This window comes from Lagopus leucura, unplaced genomic scaffold, assembly GCF_019238085.1.
Source record: "Lagopus leucura isolate 7727_CA_CO unplaced genomic scaffold, USGS_WTPT01 35377-0_obj-0_obj, whole genome shotgun sequence".
NCBI classification, from domain to species: Eukaryota; Metazoa; Chordata; class Aves; order Galliformes; family Phasianidae; genus Lagopus; species Lagopus leucura.
The window spans coordinates 46,442-67,391 of NW_024963414.1; the positions used below are offsets into that span (position 1 = coordinate 46,442).

The window sequence follows — 20,950 nt, forward strand, 5'->3', positions numbered from 1 at the left end:
CCATGTAACATCATGTTTGATGTGATGCAGTTTCTGCGTTTTCAGGTGTATTTCTGAATTGTTCACTGGAGTAGCATATTTACAGAGGCTCAGCGGTAACTCAGCCAACCTTTCATTATTTGCTTTAATGTTAATACATCGTAACAGCAAGAATCTTTGCAAGCTTCCTTGTCAGCGGCTTCCAGTCGATGAAAGCAAAGTGTTCTGGAGTTAGTTATGTTTGTTTTATAAATTCTATCACAACTGTGTTTTACTAAATAATCAAAGCTTGTTTGTAGCAAATGAGAATAGCTGATTCTCCAGTGTTCCAGCAGGAATTTGTTAGCTTGAAACAGTACAACAGCAGTGTTTGCATGGTGACCAGTTCAGACCTTTGAAGAGTAGCAAGGGGAATATTATGAAGCCAGAGGATAACTGTATAATCTAATCATGCTGTGTGCTTGTTCAGTGCTGTGCATCTGGAGGAGGCAGGAATCTTACGTGGAGGACCAGGAGGGCCTGACCAGCAGTGGCCAACAGTCTCCAGTGCTACTCCAGGTAAGGGTGTGAAGTATATGTGAATTATATGTAAGGAACAGTTAGAATGTACCCTTCATTTCCTGCCTGTTTTCATTGACTAGTGCGTGGTGATGGAAACTAAATTACAATTTTATTGTCAAAATAAATGACCAAAAATGCTTATTAGGTTATAATTCCTTTTATTCAGCCATTGATCGATGACTTCACAGCAGTCAATAAGAACTGGTAAAAAGTCTACAGTGAGTTAAGGAAAAAAAAAAAAGTCCAAGTCACTTGCAGGCAATGAACTATCCTTATTTTTTGTGTTAGAACAGCAATAATGTAGAGATGTGCTTGACTAGAGCAGCCAGTCAGTGGTGTGATCAGTGCATTCAGTCACATTCAAAATGAGCCTTTTAGGGGGTGCCCTGTGTAGGGTCATGAGCCTTTTAGGACAGCTCTGTGAATCCTCCAGGTGTTCCAGTGAGGAATGATGCTTTCCATCACGAGCTAGATCAAGTGACCAGATGTGGGGTCTCCAGCAGAAAAGATATCAGAGATGTTTTTTCTTGCTATTACTTCTCAATTCAAAACTTTCCATTAGCTTACATGTGAATTTTACCTGGCCGAAGGACCAAGGAGCAGCTTTGGGATTTGCATTCACAGCTAAAACATACCCATGGATTAATGTTGTGCAGCAAAACCTGTATGGCTATTACAGAAGGCAATCTGCAAAAACAGATTTAGAAACAAGATACAATGGGCTCCTTGGCTGTAATTACCTGGTTATCCTGTGCTCTTCCTTCTGTTGCAGGCTTTGCAGGAAGATGCAGTTTGTGCATGTTATGCAGGGTGTGAAACTATTGTCAGTGTATTTGAAAATGCCACCGCAAGTACACTGTAACCTTTGCAGAGGGTTTCCTAAGGCATTCAGCTGCGCTGCTCATCCTTCACTGTGCACTTAGCATGTTAACTTATTCCAAACTCAGTATGGATGCAAAAATCCACTCAGATGTTTGCTTGCTGGTAATGCAGATTTCTAACTTGGATTTTTCTGAACATAAATGCAGAATTAGGGTGATCCCCAGACATCTGGGGATGCCTGTTGGCATTTGGGTTGCAGAGTGCAGTTCCACTGACTGGACTCCCCGCTGGGGTCGTATAATTTTAGACTCATTTGGGGAATCTGAATGTCTCTTGGTCTCAGGAGCAGCACCAACCTTTGTCTCCTAGTGCTCTTTGCCTTCATCACCACGTGTCTGCTGCAAAAGCATCTGGTTACGTGTGGGTTGCTCACTGCTCTGTATGAGTTGGCGGCTGTGAAGAATGGACCAAGCTGTCAGACAAGGGGAGAAACTGGCAGGTGGCTCTGTGGGACTGGGTCACTGGAGAAATGCCAGTCCAGGAGCCAAGGCTGTTTGGCCTTTGGACTGGCATCATCCATCATTGTTTCTGTGTATTTTATTTCTAAGTAATACGTCCAAACAAGTTGTAAGGAATATCCTCTGCCTGGGAAAATACTGCTGCCATGCAGAGAAGACATGACTAATTAAAATGGTAGTATGGAATATCCATGCAAGTTACAGCTACTTTTAAATCCAGTTTTTGTGAATAAGGCTTCTTGTAAAATACTTTATTTTCCTGCACAACAAAGACTTCTTTTGTCTTTTCCCAAGGGTATGTTGACCCTGACATAACATTATTAGCCCTCTTATAGCAGATTTTGGGTAGTATTATTCTCCGCTCTTTGCATGCAAAACTACAGGTGACTGCAAACAGCTGATAGGAAAACCTCAGGATTAGTGAAAATTAAGTTATTCATACTCTGAGTACAATATCAAGCATCACATTTTTGGTAGGTTAAGTTTGAGACTTTCAGTATTTTTTACCAAGTTAACATTCACAACTGATGCAGATAAGCAACTCATTATGGTACATTACAGTTGATTGAGCCAACAAGGGCATTTGCTCCTGAAACATCATCTGCATATGAATGGAGTGCACCTGTGTCTGGATAGGCTGCTAGATGAGCTGTTGGTTGTCTCCCTGATCATCGGCATATTATGGCAGCTTCAAGTTTTTGACTTCTGATTTAATAAACCACTTCCTAGCCTGTTCTGTGTGTACATGCTCCATGTAGTGTTTTTAGTCGATTAATCCCAATCAGTTTGTCACTAAACTGTTCATTCAATTAAACAATCCACAGTAGTAATGGATAAGATGCGTTATGGAGACAGATTCAGAAAGGTAATCAATGAGAGCATTTGAAGGTGATGTCATAGCAATGCTTTAAGAAGAATGAACACGACAAGTGCTAAATCACTAAAGCTTTAATTCCTAATGCATTGCTGTGCTCAAACATCATGTGATCTTTAATCAAATCTACGTTGTCCAAGCAAGGCCTGGTCTGCATTTGACAGCACTTTTACTGGCTTTATGGCATATTTCACCCATATAAGGAAGATCAAATCCTGATTTGGTACATTTTAATTGCCTACATTTTCTTATGCACCAATCCAATAGTTTGTAGTCTTGTGGTCAGGATCCTTCCAAATGAAGTAGGATGAGAAGGTTCCAATTCCCCCTGGGTAGAGGATAATGTTTGGCTTAGCTCCCTGCAGCATCTCATTTGTCCCCCATATGCCACACAGCAAGACTGGGAGCTACAGACAGGTTTCGGGTTCCTGCTCTGTGCTCTGAGTCCTTTGAATTAGCAGTTGGATCGCTCTTCCTTCAGGCAGTCACTGATGAGAGTTGATTTCATTTTCTGGGTGTCTAATTCAGAATAACTGGAGCCTGGTTTCTGAAAATGGTGGAAGCTTGTAATCAAAGAGGTAAACGGGAGCTTTGTTCTCAAGATATAATACTGCAGACATCTAAGAAAGTCAGACCTATCCATAATCAGAGCTCAAACTCGGTGGGCATTGAACATGTCTGTGTGTATTTCTACATGCTCCAGATTCTATTGTATAAACTAGAGCTGGTAATGTGAGTTGCTTCGCAAACAACATTCTAAAGATGCATTCTCAGCACACACAGGGCCCAGGAGAATTATAAGTTTTTGCAATGCAAAACAACCGTGAGGAATTTAAAATTCTCTGTTCTAGCAGGGCTTTATGTATGTGCAATAAATAAGGTGCAGGGCCACATACCGCACGTGCAGGGTGGAAAAAAAAAATGAATTTAGAGAATGGTGTGAGCAAAATGAAAAGCCTTCATGGGAGAAAGGAAAGGAGAAAATCTGAAATTTGTAGAATGGAGCTGAATGAAAGCTGTAACCTATCTGAATCTTACTGGAATTTCTGAAGTCCATGGCAAACTGCCCACTGACTTCAAGGAAGCTAGGATTTTAGTGTCTGTCCTTAGGAGCACGTGCAAAAGGCTGAATTAAGTGACATAAGCAAGAGTACGCTTAAGGTGTATTAATTTATGTGCTTCTGATTTGGCAATGGCAACGTTCTAATGGCTGTCATTCTTATTTTGTTTCCCCATGTAATCTAAGTGGTAGCCTCGTTTCTTAAAGCACTCTTACAAAAAGAAAAAGACATTATTGTGTGAGATTCTATGACCTCAACGTGGGCAGTCTTCCATGCTTGGCACTCATAGTGCATACGTTTGTCCCTTGAAACTTCCAGTAGTACTCGCTGCTGTTCCCTCAGAGAAGTGATGAGGAAGGTGGGACAGGTTGGCAGTGGGTTTCAAGGCAACTTAGTAAGTACTGTAACCAAGAAAACCAAAGTTCAGGTCTGGCTCTGGAGAGTACTGTGTACTACATACATATGTATGCATATATATGTGTATAATGTATCTACATATTGCTCCTTGTGTGCCATCAGTGCAAGCCTCACTCTTTCAACGTTTGTCCTCTGCAGTTTCTCTCAGTTTTCCTCTCTCTGTTTGTTGGATCATCTCCTCACGTTCCTTACCTCCTGCCTGGCTCTATTTCCACTTCTTCCATGCTGTGCCCGTGTACCAAGGGACTCTGTGTGCTCTTAGGTTTTGTGCTGGGAGCTGCAGTTGCTCTGGAATAGATTTCTGTTTCTCTCAAAGGGTTGTTCCAGCTGGAATGCAGCCGAAATCTGTGGATGGAGTATGTGCTGTAGAGTAAGTGATGAATACTTGCAATTGAATGAGAAGCAATTACAAATATGGCAGAAAAGAAAATAATCTGAAAGGTAAAGTTAGACTTCCTAGTTAGTTTTATACTGCTGGTTTAGGGTGGAGAATAGTGCTGTAGAGGAGAGGCTGCAGAAAAGGTGTTAGAGGAAAGCAGATGCTGAGATCTTATTCCTAGAAATAATGGCCAAGAGCAGAGTGAATACCTTGATGGGAGGAGGAAATACTACAGCTCTTTAGTGTAAGCTGTGGCATACATGATTCTGTGTTTTGCAGTTTAACTGGCGTGCCAAGGGAATGACTTGTAGTTGAAGAAGAACATTCTTTCAGAAGGAATGCTATGGGAAGGGCTCGTATGAGTGTAGGGGCAGTGTTTGTAGGCAGGGGAGGTTTGAGAAGGGTAAGGGGATGGACTAGGAGGAAATAACAGGAGAGAAATGAGAGTAGGAAGGCAAGTGCAGAGGATCAAGGGAAGGGAAAAAATGGAAAAGGATGCTAGAGATTCTGCAGGAGCAGATAGCATTACGGATTGGACAAGGCAGACTCTTTAGAGAGTACTGAGAATAGGTGACTGGAAAGAAGATTGGTGCACTCAGATTGGGTAATAGGTTCTGGTGAAGGGGGCTTTCTGAACACAGGTTCATTCTTCTTTTCATGGAATAATTACTTATCTCTCTGCATCTTAACATCACTGCTGTAACACTGCTTTTGAAATTCAGCAGGCATAACACTCCAGTAAAGGCTCACAGGGGGCCATGATGCTGTTGCAACACTCTTGGCTTCTGAAGTATTTTACTGAAAATTTCAGTTTAAGGAAAAAGAGCCTAATAACAACTCTGACTCCTCTGAGAACTGAGCTGTAACATATTTCATATAATAGAGCTTTACAGTGTGGTTTCAAGTGGAGTGCAATTTCTTCCTAAATGTCAATGAGTTTCTGTTCATTTTCTTCGAATGACCTTCCTTACCTACAGAAAAAGGGACTCATCAACCTCTTCAACCAGTTAAGTCACTGCAAAGAAAGTACAGGGGCTGAAAGTGTTGCTTCTTAGAAACTGCTGTAGGGTAATTGATGAGTAACAGCTCAGGATATTGGTCTGGCTTATCTTTGGTAGCTCATCGATTAAAGCTGTAAAAAGTAATAACTGATGTGCAACTCAGAATACATAACAGGGATCTGGATTCATTACAAAATGTCGTAGCTCTTTAAAATAGAGGAAGCTGGAAGATGCAGCTGTGCATAGCTCTACCCTGTACAATAACCAGTTTTCCTTGGAATTTTGTAATTGCAAGTTTGAAATCTAGAAATACCTGCTTATCAAAATACAATCTCTAAGAAACTTACCTTTGTTGTCTAAGGAACTCTACACTGCATGTACTATTTTTAAAGAGGAAAATGGACAGATCTTTGAATTTTCCTTCAAATCAGTGATTTAATAAACTTCCAAAATGAAGGTTATGGGAAGTTAAAGTAGTTCCTAAGCCTACATTGTGAAGAGTGAAAGAGATTTGATTCATAGCTTATTATAATCAAGGAAAAATCATCCACATAAATCATACTAAAATCATTCTTAAGCAACTGCAATATCCCCACCAGCTCTGTAGAGTCCAGAGGAGGAAACTGTGCCAGCTCTTTCATGTAGATGTGGAGCAGTGAGGCTATACTGAAATAGAAATAATCTGCTGGGACTGCGTAAGGCTAAATCCCTTTCTCTTATCCCATGCCAATGACCTTGCTTGTTGGATTCTCAAATCAATTCCACCCATTTGCTGAGACCTTCAAGGTGATGCATATTCGTCAGTTTTGTCCCAGCTCCCAGAACAATTTATTCCCATGGCAGATCCCATGTGCTCTGTTTTCTCCATTTTCCTTAATTATCTATTCTGCCAAAGGTGCATCCTGTTCCCTATTCAACATTTTCACCTACTAACTCTGGTCTGTTCCCACTCATCTCCCCATTGGGTGTTGTTATTTTAGCCACCTGCAATTCAGCAGACGTGGCTTGGCCACCCGTGACCTTTACAACATTTTGCAGTGAACTAAGAATTTCCTATGGTAAATGCTTATCCTTTCTGGCAGCCTGATGGGAGCTGAGGATTGCAGAAGCTGCTTGGTCTGACGAAAACGTTTTGGAGTCAGACATTTGGTAAAAGAATACATCAGAAAAATGTCAGTTTATGTGTGATAGATGCTGCTTGACATTTGGCTTATTTTTAAAAAGCTGAAGACTATCCAGATGAGGAACATGTCTGCTTCACCAGATGCGAGCACACTTGAAGCAGCACTTTAGGCTTTCACTATTTGCAGGCAGGAGTAGGTAGGTGGATGTGTTGGTTCAGATATCTGTTCAGCTGAGTGGGCAAAAGGGAAAAAAGTTGTGTTACACAAAAATTGCAGTAAGTTTAACATGGCTAATGTGAGACTTACCTTCTGTGGCTTTATTCTTCTTCTCTTAGCTCAAAAAAACAAAAACAAAACAAAAAAAAAACAAAAACAACAAAAAAAACCCCACATGACTGACCTGAAATTGCGTATGTGATCTTTATCATAGGGTCCATTACTCTTCAGTGTAGAGTAAATTGGTTGATCGGGTGACAGATTTTTCTAGTGTCCTTGAAGACATAGCATAAGAAAAAAGACTTTGAAAATAGCTGATGTTGGAACTTCAAAGTTGTGTGACAAAAATTACATATTTGACAAAGAACTGACATGAAAAGTAATGGCTTTGGAAGAGTTTGTGCCTTCATGAAGTGAATTATTCTTGATTTCACCTGCTGCAAAGATTTATGAGAGTAATTAACTCAGTAGCCCCAGGTTATGAAGAATGGATTTGTGCATCTTGTCATTTAGTGAAGTCCCTGCACAAGCACGGCCTTTCCCTTTAGGTGTGGTTCCAGGCTGACACCAATTGTTGTGTTTCCCAAACTGGAGATGGTTGTTCCAGACCACATTTCTTAAAGATTCACATAAGACTTACAGCTCCAGCTGAGAAACTAATAATGCAGGATTTCTACAAACTTTCTAGAGCCTAAATAAAATAGAGTAACAGAGGCAAGTAGCTAATAGTTGTTTCTGTTTGTAAATGGTGGAGAAAAGCAGCTGTAACTCAAGTCTGCTGTATGAAGGAGTGATGAAGTAAGAGATTTTACCTGAGATGCTGTAGGCAAGTGATAGCTTGAAGCTTGCCATGTGTCACAGTGTCTGTAAGTAGGCAGCCAGCCTGGGAGCTGATTTTAGGCTTGGGATGTTGAATACCAGAAAGCGGGGAGCTGGTGTTGAGGGCTGCGGGGCCAGGGAGATGCTGAGTCCCTGAACTCACAGGGTGGAGATACAGGGCTAGGTTCAAAGTCTGTAGCTTTCGTAGGCTGAAGTATCAGCATGAGAGTTAGTATGTACAGTGAGCCCAGAACTTCTGGGAACCATCACACTTAATGCAAACAGCCTGCCTGGTGTCTACAAGGGGCATCAGGCACACAATCAAGCAGATTCAGAAACTGGCATTCAATACAGGCTCACTCTGCTAATGCTAGAGGGATTGGCTGCACTGGCATTGCCAAATAGAGTCCAGCTGGTCATAATTTTTAAGTGCTAGGGGGAAGTTTAATGGCTAACTCCTTGTCTACCCAATTTATCCTTTCCTACATTATTCATTTGTTTCCTCAGAATGGAAGTTCCAGTTGCACTTGTACATTTCTCATTTGGTAGCTGTTGCTAACTCTGCTTTTTGATTTCAGAACATAGGATCATCTTTCGTAGTGTTTGATTATAGTTAATTTTCTTTTATCTGTAACGGCCAGTTGTTGAACTCCTTTAAATCAAACACCAACACCTCCAGCCAGTTTGGTGGCTTTCTCATCCTGATTAATCAAAGAGAGGAAACCACAGTTCCAACTAAAATTAGATTTGCCAGATTGATTCCTATACATCTGGTTGGAAATTCTTTTGTAATTAAAATTATGTCTGATTTTCAACCCTGAGCAGCTTCTTCAGTTGTCTGACTGTCCATTGCTTCAGGCGCCTGCTTCTCTCTGATCCTGGTAACAATATCAATGATTTTTCTCTTGTGTGCCTACTGGTAATATTCTGTAGCTACGCAGAAGACATGGGTTTTGATTTCCATCACTATTATTTTCCCAGAGGTTTCAATAAATGAAAAGAAAAATCACTCTCTTGCAGCTGCACTACCTTGGGTTGTGCTCTTGTCAGAACTTATAAGCTGAACAAGTGTTTATCTGGTCAGTACTTGAGGGAATTGGTGGTAATCAAATTTGTTTCCACATGAGCTTACGGGCTTACAGCTGCTTTGTTTTGTCCCTGTTGTGCCTCTTTTTCTTTTTTTTCCCCCCTCTACCGATGTTTGTTTATCACAGTGGTCTTAATTTCTTTCTTTTTAGTCTTTTTCTTTAAAGGGAAATATACTGAAATAGATGTTAAGCTGACCTGTAATACTTGTGATCTCAGAGGAACATCCACTGTGTTATCCCTTGCTTGTGTAGGCAATTTACTATCTGTTAGAAAGTAAGTGGATAAAATAAGCAAAGCTCTAAGCAATAGGAAGAAATTTCAATCTGGAATGTATTACTATTGCAAGTGGGAGAAGAAAACTGGGGAGTAAGAGAGTGCAGCCCACTCTATGCTATTACTTCTTCCCCTAATGGATGTCTGCCTGTGTGCAGCACTTTGCTGTGCACAGAGGTCACAAATGCATTTTTCATGTGTTTATTTTTGTAACCTGCACATCCTAAGAGATAAAACCAGGCACTGCTTCAGCGCCTGGTATTAATATTGTAGTGTGGCAGTGCCTCTCAGGTCAGATGGCGCTGCACAAAGCCCATGGAAACAGCGAAAGACAAGTCTTGCCTTAAGGAACTTCCGTGAGCTCAATGAAGTCTGGGAAAACCAGGGAGAGGAGATGATTATTATCCTGTTTTAAAAGAGCCAAGGTGCAGAAGAGTTTAAGTTACTCTTATCAGGGTGCGAAGGTGAGGATCAGCATCCAGCCTGCCCCAAATGCTCCATACAGCCAAGGGAGCAGAGAATAAGAGCTGCCTGGATCAGGGCTGTCCTGCCTGCTCCTCTTGGCTGCAGAGGTCAGGGCTCCCTGAGCACCCTATGGTTGCTGCTTCAGCCTTTCTGTGCTGTGCTTGCAGGCCTTTTGACTGCAAAGTCAGACATCCAGCAGCTCGCCAGCCTTGCTTGTAAGGAGGCAGACAGAGGCTGCTTCACTTTCCCCTTGGCTCTTGCATTTTTCTCTTTTGTACCTCCCTGGTCTCTTTGCCATATCCTTGCCTGGGCTGCACAAATACAGAGCAAGCAGTACCATAATTCTGCATATTTTCCCAGCACACCCTCTGACTGTTTACAGAACGCTGGCCTAGAAATGTTGAATTTACTCTGAGAGCTAAACTCATACAGTCATTACTTGTGTGCACTCAGAGGGTGTAATGAGAGATGTAGAACAGCAACAGCAGCATGCAGAGGCACCCCCTTCATTATGAGGATTTAATTCTTATAAAATCAAGGCTCTGGCTGTGGAGGAAATGAATCTGTGTGCAGCTTCTCTGCTCTTGTCTTGTATAATTACCATCACCCATCCCTAAAAGCATTCTCTCTTAGCGTGCACATGCAGCTAGCAAAATAAGTGACTAGGAAGAGAACAACAACAAAAAAAAATCTCCCCAACTTTATGATCTTGTATCATCCAAAATTTCAGAGTAAACTCATTAATATCACTGTGGTGTCTGTAAATAGACATTCTTAATTATGTTATCAGACATGCGAGGGGTTATCTTTGCCCTAACTGCATATACATTGAGCTAAAGCCCTTGGGCTCATATACATTACTTGTGTTACACGTGCAAAAGGTTTTGTATCCTCCCCGGATGATGCTTGTGTAAATTGTTTAATGTCTTAATGCTGTGAAAGGACTGTGCTTGTTCTGCATACCCAAGTAGGTGGGACAGGTTCTGAAGAGGCAGGGGAGCCATGGGATCTGGTGCAGTGCCAGGCTTAGATGCCAAGAGGCCACCAAAGAGACACTGCACAGCAGCACCATCAAAGAGGCTGGAGCTAGGATGGGGTTCACTGGTAGTGGTTTGAACATGATAAATTAGATTGCTTATATCTGGATTGAGTTTGTCACTAGGAACAGAGTAAGTAAGTAAGTGCTTCATTTGCTGTTAGTAGCCTAGTTGTCTTGTATCTGCTTCCATGACTTGCTTGAGAAAAGGAGATGTTGATAAGGCAAGATGTGCTGACCAGCAAGTCCTGTGCTGATGTGTAAGTTCATTCCTGTTGCATAAAGCAGGATGGGGATTTGAGGGCCTGCAAAGGGAGTTCAGTTTTGATGTAAAGGTTTCATTTCAGGCATGTAATACTGAAGCACACACAAGACAGACTGCTACTTGGGCTGGGAGTGGCACTGATTAAATACCTAATTGTGTGGTTAATCTCCTTAGTCTCACTTAGACAATTAAGGGCAAGAGAGATGCCCCCCTTCCTTATGCCTTCCTCCATGCAGTGAGAAGAGCTGATCTCAGGTTATACCTTATACTCTCTGGCTTGGTGCCTGATCAGCTAGGTTGCTCAAATGTTGAACAAGAAATACCTGGTTATTTCTAGCTTGCAAGCTCTGGTCTTCAACTCATTTCAGCAGGTTTCTCCCACTCAGATTTTAACATGATGGGAGACCTTACAACACCACATTTAAGATTCAACGTCCAAACTGGATTTTTCATTCTTATGGGACATTACATATCAACCACATCTCATGATCTGTAGTTGGAAATTGCTTTCTCCTCCCTGTCCCGTGGCGTATTACTTTCATCATGATCCAGTGTGCTCCCAGCAGCAGGAGGCCCTCATGTTATTGGTAGATAAGGATGTATGACTATGGTGATCTTTAATTTTAATTGATAAAAACAAGTTGATTATTTCACCTTCACTTTTTTGCTGCCCTGTTTCTAACTCTCCCATTGTCATCTCACATGGTATAAACACATAGATTGTACTGTTAGCAGTGTCCTTTCCAAATGCCTGAAGTCAAATATGTTCTGTCTCGTATAGAGGATAAGCCAACCCAGAAACTTAGCCTGCAGCTGTGGTGTGCAGAAGCCATTGGTAGAAGTGTGGGCAGAGGGGGAGTATACTTGCACTATGATATTCAGTAGGCTTCCAGGGGATTTGTTTCTCTCCAATTATTGTGTGCATCATCTCTTCATGGCAAAAATTACCTGTTCTTGCAGATTATTATCTTGCTGCAAATGTATGCTACATAGATAGCATCTCCCATGGAGCAGGGAATGAAAGAATTACAATAAATGAATAACATTCATATCAGCTTATCTGCCTCAGTTGTTTCTGTAGATCTGTATATCTATCACAGTGTACAGACTTTCAAACTGCAGCTTGATCTATCTGGGAGAAGCATTAGTGGGAAAGAGAAGCACTCACTTCTGGGCTGACAGACAAAATCATTTGGTGCCCCTAATCCAGTTCCTCACTGGCAATTTGCCCCATCAAAGAAAACCCCATCTCAGCTGAAGCTGATTGGCAGCCTTAGCAGGGAGGCTAGTGGGTCACATGGACTAAATCCATGTCAAGCATCTGATCTTGTCTGAGGCCACAGTGGGTTGGCAACCTGGGAGCAGTTCTGCTAATCTTGTAACTGTTTCAGTGTGAAATACCTATGGCATCCACGAATGTCAGTGCTACAACTGTGTCTTCCTTGATGCTTTTTTTTTTTTTTTTTTTTCCTGAGCTTGCAGATTATATAACACATCTAATTTTAAAAGCTTCATCCTCATTAAGTTTCACAATTAACAGTTTTCTTGCCTGGTAATTCTCTGTGTGCTATTCTGTGATGATAAGGTTTTGAAACTGAGGTTGTAGAAACTACATCTGAATCCTTCATGGCTGTGATGTGAGATCAGCTCTGGCTGGAGATCTTTGATAAATCCACTCAGAGATACAGATTTTCCTTTCCATTTATTCATTTCTCCTGATGAATTTGAATTATGCTTTAGCTTAAGAACTCACCACAGTTCCTTCATGTGGAGGGATAATCATCAGAGGATGAGGTGCAGGTAAGGATGAAATGGAACACTGATTGCTTTCACAAATTTTCCAGAGAGGCCTTTGAGAATGTTCTACCTGTGCAATATAGAGGAGAGAAGGAGGCAGTTAGAGAGTATAAAGTGTCTATTTGAGAAGAGCAGCAACAACCTTATGCTAGCAGGTGCTCAGTGCAAAATTGCTGCTAAGTTGGGCTACAGAGTTGCTAGGAAACAAAAATATAACCCCAGCTTTGTGAAGCACAGGAATATCTCGAACACAATGGATTTTTGCTGCTATTCCTGTTATGCTTGTCTTAGGTGTAGCACAGGGAAAAGAAGAGGGAAAATGCATGAAGGAGAATTTGGGGGGGAACACAGGGAAGTTGATCTGCTCCCATGTCTGTGATCCTACCTGTGATGCAGGCTTACTGCATGTGATTCTTATCAGAGTCAATTTTCAGGTTTTGGACAAATAAATGGTTCCCCATTATTAACCTAGTTTGTATGCAATGATGCGTGAAGGCGGCTGGCAGGGAAACGGGGGAGTTGTAATCACTAAGAGTTCACTTTCACGTTGACCAAATGGATGGACTTTGTGTTGTCCTGTAGCAGCTTATACTATTGATGTCTGGGATTTTGAGTTCTGCTTCTTCTTTCCATTTGTGCCATACATTCTGGTCCTGTCCCCACATCAGCATCATTTCACTGACTGTGAAGCCAGCTGGATTGGGGGCTTGTTTTGCCTAAAAGGATTGTGTAGGTTAGAGTCAACTCAGTGAACTGCAGCTGAAGACAAATGTTGGCACACAGAGGGGTAGGGGCACAGCACACCTGCCTTGGTTCAGCTGAGAGGAACTGCATCCTTGGAACAATGGGCTGCTGTGCTTGCTGATAAACAGGCAGGATGGGGAAATGAGCTGATTTTGTTGTGGAGCTGATCATAAAAGATAACAAAGAGAAAAGGGAAGATAAGGACTTTCATTTGTCTGAGTATGAGGAACAGAACAGTTCAAAATGAAGCTTTTCATAAGGTGTTTGAGAAGTACAGTGATCCTCTGGCTGAATTAGCTCTTTTAAAACATGTTATTTTTTTGAAGTATACAAATGAGAACGTTGAATAGATAGCTGCAAGAGGAACATTGAACTCCAGCACTGGAGACAGTGATGTCTGAAATTAGAGATGAGATACAGGTGGGTTACATCTGCAGTGTATTTAGGCGTACATGCATGGCTCCTGCGTATTGCAGTGAACTTGGAAAAATCCTCAACATTTTTCCCATTTGTGCTCCCTGTTTGCTTCAGCACAGCCTCAGGTGTAGATTAGCATTGTAGCAGTCAGCAAGTCTGGCTTTCCATTTCAGTTATGGGACTACTCCAAAAAAAAAAAAATCACAAAAACCAACCCCAAAACCCAACCAACCACTTTCACTCCCAAAACAACACAACACAAAAAAAAAAAAAAAAAAAAAAGAAGAAAGGAACACATCAAATGCTAGAGACTTTCATGCAGACAGTGAAGTCCAGATTATTGAAAAAGTGAAAAGAACCAACAGTTACTGCCTGCAACCACTCTCCTTCCTGTACCATTAAGCCTTTTAGCTGTAGGTTTTCTGATCATTGCTCAGTATAGAGAAGATGCCAGTGTGTTAGTCCTTCAGTTCTCATGAACTCTCTATCTGCATGACCACAAAATTTCCTCTGTAATCCACATACATGTAAGACATTTTTCTTTCCTCACTCCTGCTTTACTTTCTGTGAGAGGTCAGGTTCTGTACTGCTTAGGTGAGTCTCCTCTCCTCTCCTCTCCTCTCCTCTCCTCTCCTCTCCTCTCCTCTCCTCTCCTCTCCTCTCCTCTCCTCTCATGCCAGATTATTACTCCTGAATCTGGTGAAGATGTATTCCTGTAGCACAGATCTTGCTGTCTGATTTGCCAGACAGAGTTTGTGGCTTTGGGGACTCTGTACTTCCATTTTCATAGGGAAACTGAGATGAGTAAGGATTTATTTGTACTTTGAATGGCCTTCTTTCATGTTGTGCAAATGAAATGTAAATGTGCATAACAGGAATGTTGTGCAAAATAAGGGAGTGTCTGCTTGCTGAGATAACTGCAGTGTTTTTGAGAAGTGACACGTTGCACCTGGCAGTGAGGTCTCCTGTTCACTGCAGTGAGAGGCAGTGGGTGGAAATCTCTCCCTCCTGTATGTACTTGCTTGTGTTTCATCTCTGACCTGGAAGAATCACGTCTAGCCAGCCCTCTGGCTGCTTCCTATTCATGTGCTAATCACTGTCTTTTTTCCTCTGCCAAGGTTGTCAGTTAAGAGAAAAATATCCCTGTTCTTTGTAGTGGGAAGGTTTGTCCACCCACTACTTGACAGGAACCCATTATTTCATGTCACATCAGCTGGGTGAGTGGCAGCGGAGTCTGGAGGTGAAAGCTCCCAAATTGTACTAATTACTGATGTTTTTGAGATGCAGACAGGACATCCTAGCAACTGCTCAGCTGGGATTTCAGTATAACTCGGGTACACCTTTATGCTGAGATAACAGTTTGGATGTACAAACAGAGCTTCCAGATGAGAATGTCACTGCCTAATAGGGAGAAACATATTCAGGTCAAGTGCCAGATACGGTTATGCAGGATAACAGTATTGCTCCACACAGCCTTTAGGGAAGGAGCATAATACTGGAATGCCAAAAAAAGGATCCAGAAAGCAGCACACAGATTAGAAGGAAGACATCAGAAGGTATTTTTCTGTCTTGCAGACCATGATTATTGATTACTCAGCTCTGTGATTCCGAGACATGAGCTCTTCATTGACAGGAATGAGATTTATGAAAGCAGTTGATTTCTCTGCAGCAGTCACGCATGCCTGGCACGTTCTGTTTGTCACAGATGCCTGGGTATGGGAGAACACCTGTTATTGAAAGCACGACATAGGAGAGAGTTGGATAGATAAACAGACCATGAAATTGCAGTGGGTCAGTCCTGTGCTGCCCATCTCAAACACTCAAAGCTTAAACCCCTAATGAAAATGGTTTTAGAAATCATGAATTTTTTGGAAGCAAAAACCAAGTTCCTCTTGTAACTTTTTCCCTGTGAGATTTTTGTACAATTGCAGAACTGCTGATGTTTACATAAAGTGAGAAACAGTCAGAGAATGGGTGTGACGTGGACCCACTACTCAATGGTTAGAGACACAAAAACCCCAGATGGGCAGCAAAAGCTACATGAGAAAGCTCAGGCTGCGTTGCGGTTTATTAATTTAAAATTATTGAATTACAGTTCCAACAGTCTCAAGGAGACAAGCTTGCCTCTATTCTGTGTATGCAGATGACAGCAGTGCCACCTGCTCAGAGCTTTGCTTTAGTAATAGAAATCCAGTGCTGAGCCCAGAGCAGAAAACCTGCACGTTGCTGAGGATGAGCTGGAAGGAAATGGGTGATTCAGTTCAGCTGCTGCAAACAGACACTGCAACAAAGCTGCTTCTCGGGAGGGAGCAGTGGAAAGAGTCTTGGGGAGGTGTTTAACACTATTTCCCCTCACTATAAATAATAATTACCTCAAGAAAATTCTGCAGATTTGGTGCAGGGCACAGGCTCAATAGTCCAAATAGATGCATTTGGGTCCCAGCATGGCCTTGGATCAATTATCTCAGTAAATACCACCCAGTTTCAGACAAGGTCATGGCAGTGTTTGCTCCTCAGCCTCAATATTTGTACTCCCTGTATTGTGCCCTCCTGAAGGCAGATGCATCAGCTGTTCAACTGGCAATTTTGTTCATCCACACAGAGGGACAAATCTTTCTGCCTGTTCATTGAGTTGTTTCACTAGAGGTACAAATCGGATGATTGCTGACAATTTTTGCATCAACAGCTGCTTGCCTAAGATCTGCATGCATGATTATATGGCAGTATTCCATGGAAGGATATTAAGCATTAGTAAGTATGCACACACATTCCTGCATATAAATTCATATCAATTCTGAACGGTGTGCCTCTCTGATGGGTAGGATGGTTTAGATCAAACCCAGCATTTTTAAGCATCATTTTGCTGTCCTCTCTCCTTGGTGCATGATATATGTGCTCTGACTGCACTTCTCCTGGTCTGTAAGCCACTGCAGAAATTCCAGCTGCTGAGCAGCTGTGGGTTATGCTTGAATGAAGTGTTTGCTATTCCGTGTGTCAGCAGGATGAGATATAAATAGAGCCTTTTCCTCCTTGTTGTCATGAACTGTGCTTCTGTTGGCCACCCCAAGCCATTTCTTCTTGAAATGTGGTTCATTTAGCTTCAGTGCTTCAGTCATGGAGAATATGAAGAAATGCAGGGATTGCAGACATTTACACCTAGTGCTTAGTGAGACAAAGCATAGTAGATTAATGAACAGCTTTGCTGCTGTCCTTTATTTATTTATTTTTTAACCTTTCTAGTGAGGGAATATATTGACAGAACTGACAAAAAGCCCTGTTTCACAGAACTGCAAGGTTTCACTGAGCATGAAGCTCTCTTTTGGCTTTGTGCTCCCCTGCCCACACATGCTGCTCTCACACCTTTGCCATGAAGAATTGCTGCTGCTGCCAGCTCCTACAACAAATGCGGTCAGCTGACGTGGAGATCTGCTTGTTGAGCTGGTTTGCTTGGCATCTGGAATACCTGAGTGGGAGAACAGCTTTCCTTGGCATAGGAGAAACATGTGTTTGTCATCATGCAATTTGACATGCGTGAGCTGCATCATGGACCCTGTAGACTGGAGTGGTCTATGTGGATTGAAATGGACTGGAACACATTACTTGTTAAATTACTGTTCCAAATACACAGCCTATAATAAAATGAGTCCACATTCCAGCATGATTTGACCTAGAAGGGGTGGGACTGAGGGTGGATGCTGGGAAAATTGAACCTGGAATGAGATGTTCTTTGGGGTGGGAGAGGTCTTGGCCCATTCCAGGAAATTCAAAGACTGGTGCAGGGGGCCCTGATTACAGATGGTTTTTCTGCAATTGGAAACAATCCGGTCTCACTTCTACTTTTCTGCCTTTCATCAGTCTTGGGAGTGTTGCTGAGGTATAAGGATCTGATTTGGACTCAAGCTCCTGAGTGAAACAGTCTATTTGCATTAGATATGTTTACCTTAGTGCAAGGATTAGAGTGATTAGCAGCAAATCAGAATTTATGCAGGGAATTGGTCAAAGGATGCACTGCCATCGTTGCTTTGCTCTCTGAGAGAAGTGCCTCGCACAGCCCCAGTTTGCTGCTCAGGGGACCAGCTGTACATCCACGTGTGTACATACGCACAATTTCAATAGGAAATGTTTAAAAGCATTTTTAAAAGATTCTTCATGTAGATTCTACCAGATGTTAATTTGAAATTCTTTTCCATGGGAAGGATTCAAAAATGCCACCTTTTAACCTCCATAACTATTAAGAGCTTTTAAATGTCTCTGTTTTCTGTTAGCCTGTCCCTGTTATGTGAACATGTGACACATTTCCTGGAATGAGAGTCACTGTGCTGTCAATCTAGGTACAGTTTGTGTTCAGTTTCCTCCCTGCCATCAGTTTTAAAAGAATCACAGCTCTAAGAAATATGAATTTTCTGAAATGTGATCAGGACAAGGCTTTTTTCGAAGCCAGCTTTCATTAAGCAATAATATAGAAATCAAATTCATTTTCCTCACTTTGCTCTTAGACATCCACTGCACAGCCATTGCACTTAATTTGTAATTATTCATTTCCCAGATTTCATTCCCAGGTTCATTTCGAGCCACTTCTTCCATTTTTAACATTTCCTTCAGACAAGTGAAATGCCAGGTGTGTTACACAAAAAACCTTTCTGATAACAACTGCTAACACTGTTTTCCAGAGAGTTCATTAGCAAATGAACAATTCATTAGTAGAACGTGAGGAGATAAAAATAGAGCTGATTCATCCTTGTTTTCATGTACTACATTTCTATTGGCTTTTCTGTAGGAGCAGAAGCCTGATCCATATCTCCAGTTGTTCCATTGAGGGAACAATTCTTGGCTTAAAGCACAAGTGGGGCTATACAATTAAAATCTGAACAATTAAAGTACAAAGTGGACCATTTGCTAACTGGGATTGCTAGGGCTCTATTATGAAAAGGTTGCAGGAGTGAAACATTGGGTGATGGTTCCACTCATTATATATTCTATGTTCTTATATTCTATGTTCTTACTTAGTTTTGGCACATACTTAATAATTATTTACAGTGTGTGAGGCATCCAAGATGTTATTTACCATCTGATGAATATTTGAGCAAGTGTTGTGCTAGAGACAGTGACAGAAGGGATCAGCAACTTTCCTTAAAATCACTGCTGCAACAATGCATTGCTTTCCAGTTCAAGCAACTGCCAACTTTGATCTCATCTTTACTTTGAAAACCATATCTTAATGTTCTATAATTGGGCATTATTTCCCCCTCAAGTAATCTTCATTAAATTTGTTTTGTTCCTGCATTATATGGCCTTTACAGCACGTTACCTAGCAGTCTGTGATTTCAGTGGAGACCAAGTAGAATAAAGCACTGGACGAATCAGGATCTTTGTAAATGTATTTACATTGGCTGTCAACAGACAGCTAGAGCAGGACTGCAGTCTGGTCTGCAAAATTCAGCAGTATGTATTTATTGATGAAAAATGTTCATCACGTGGTTCAAGCAGTTACTGTCTTCTCAATGAAGAGAGGACACCTTCAGCTGCAGGGCAGTGCAAACAGGTAGAAGGCTTAAAGCCATGCTGTGGCAGATCCAGTTCCCAGGCAGTCAGTTTGGTTCATTTCATCAGTACCAAAAGAATCTTCTCGAAAGGCTCAAAGGCACAGAAAGGCCATAAATGATCATAATATCTGCATTTTCTTACAGCCCAAGAAAAAGTCCTCAAACTTTGAGCCTTGCTTCTCCTTGAAAGAGCCAGGCAGAAGGAGAATGAATGTGTGGAGTCTGCACAGGGTCACCTCCATCTTCTCCGTGGAGAATGTTTAAAGGGTTTTGAAAAATAGAGAAATTATATAGCATGCATATCCGGGAGGCTTATCATATTGTATTAGCAGTTAACCATCACATTTAATTAAGGCTTCTTTGTAGCTGATGTGAAATAATATTAGCTCTATTCACCCCGTATCAGGAAAAAAGAATAATAATGAGATGTGATCCTAACAGAGATGTTAGGAAGCTATTAATGTGAGATACATACTGGGGACAGGGAAGGAATGCTACAGCTGTCTGAGTTTGCTTTGAGGCCTGCAGCATCTTCGGCTTCACGGACAGGATGGAAGCTGTGAGAGTAGCACACTTCTGCAAGAGCAGGTTGCTGACTGCTTCATTAACTGGCTTTCAGAGAGGATAAAGTTTGCAGATGCTCAGTGATACTCAATAGGAGTAGGTCAGCTAAAGGTTTTCTTAGGCCTAGATGGATTTTATGCACTTGTGTGGTGTGGTTTGCTTTTGAAATGATGAAATCCCTTGAGAATAAAACAAATAGCAATAGCACCCTTTCTTCCCTTTGTGATCCAGATAGAGAAATGGTCAATTTTAATCCAGAAAATACTGGTACAATTATTCTTTTATTTATGATGAGAGCTGCAGGGAGTGCAGAGTGCCAAGCCACCTCCAGCCTCCGAGGGACAAGGCACTGCACTGCCTATGCTCTGAAGCTTTGTGTGGTTTCTGAAAGGCATTTCCAAGCAGAAAGCTTCCCACTGCAGTTCTCCATCCCTGGCATTACAGTGGTTTGGGCTGTTGGGGTGGGGACCAAATCCAAGAGGAATGGTTGAGATCTATAGGCTGAACACAGGTGCTGAGAAGAAAATTATCTTCTAAGAGCATTTTTTAGGTGTCTGACTCATTACTATGCAGTCGTTTCCAAGTGGTGAATCTCACACATTCATTCGTGTTTAAAATAGATTCCTCTAAAAGCACTGAAATAAACGTGTCCCTTTTCCCTCTCACTATTGCTTCAATCATCCAATTACTTGGTTAAAATTGGGTTCTGCTTCAAAAGGCTAAAGCTGATATTGCAGGTTTCCATAGTAACTGCCTTTCTGTAAATTGTGCTCTGTTAAAAAATGGGGATTCTCTTTTCTCTACCAGCACTGGGCTTTGGCAGCCCTGCTGCTCTCTGTCCTCCTCCTGTACCAATGGTGACGTGGACAGCTGAAGTCAGTCTGTGATTTTTATGGCTCTAAAGACTGATAAATGTGGGGAGGAATTGGAATGTGCTGCTGTATGGGAACTGCCGAGTCACGGCCTGAACCTCTGATTGATCACCT

The 20,950-nt window shown here is 41.8% G+C and overlaps 1 protein-coding gene across 1 annotated transcript in view; it reads left to right on the forward strand.

Annotated features, from left to right (window-relative positions):
* Positions 1 to 20,950, forward strand: part of LOC122191128 (protocadherin alpha-C1-like) — a 75,374-nt gene that overhangs the window by 43,375 nt on the left and 11,049 nt on the right. The window contains 1 exon segment of the mRNA XM_042891318.1: positions 449 to 537. Within this exon segment, the coding sequence (XP_042747252.1) occupies positions 449 to 537 (89 nt within the window).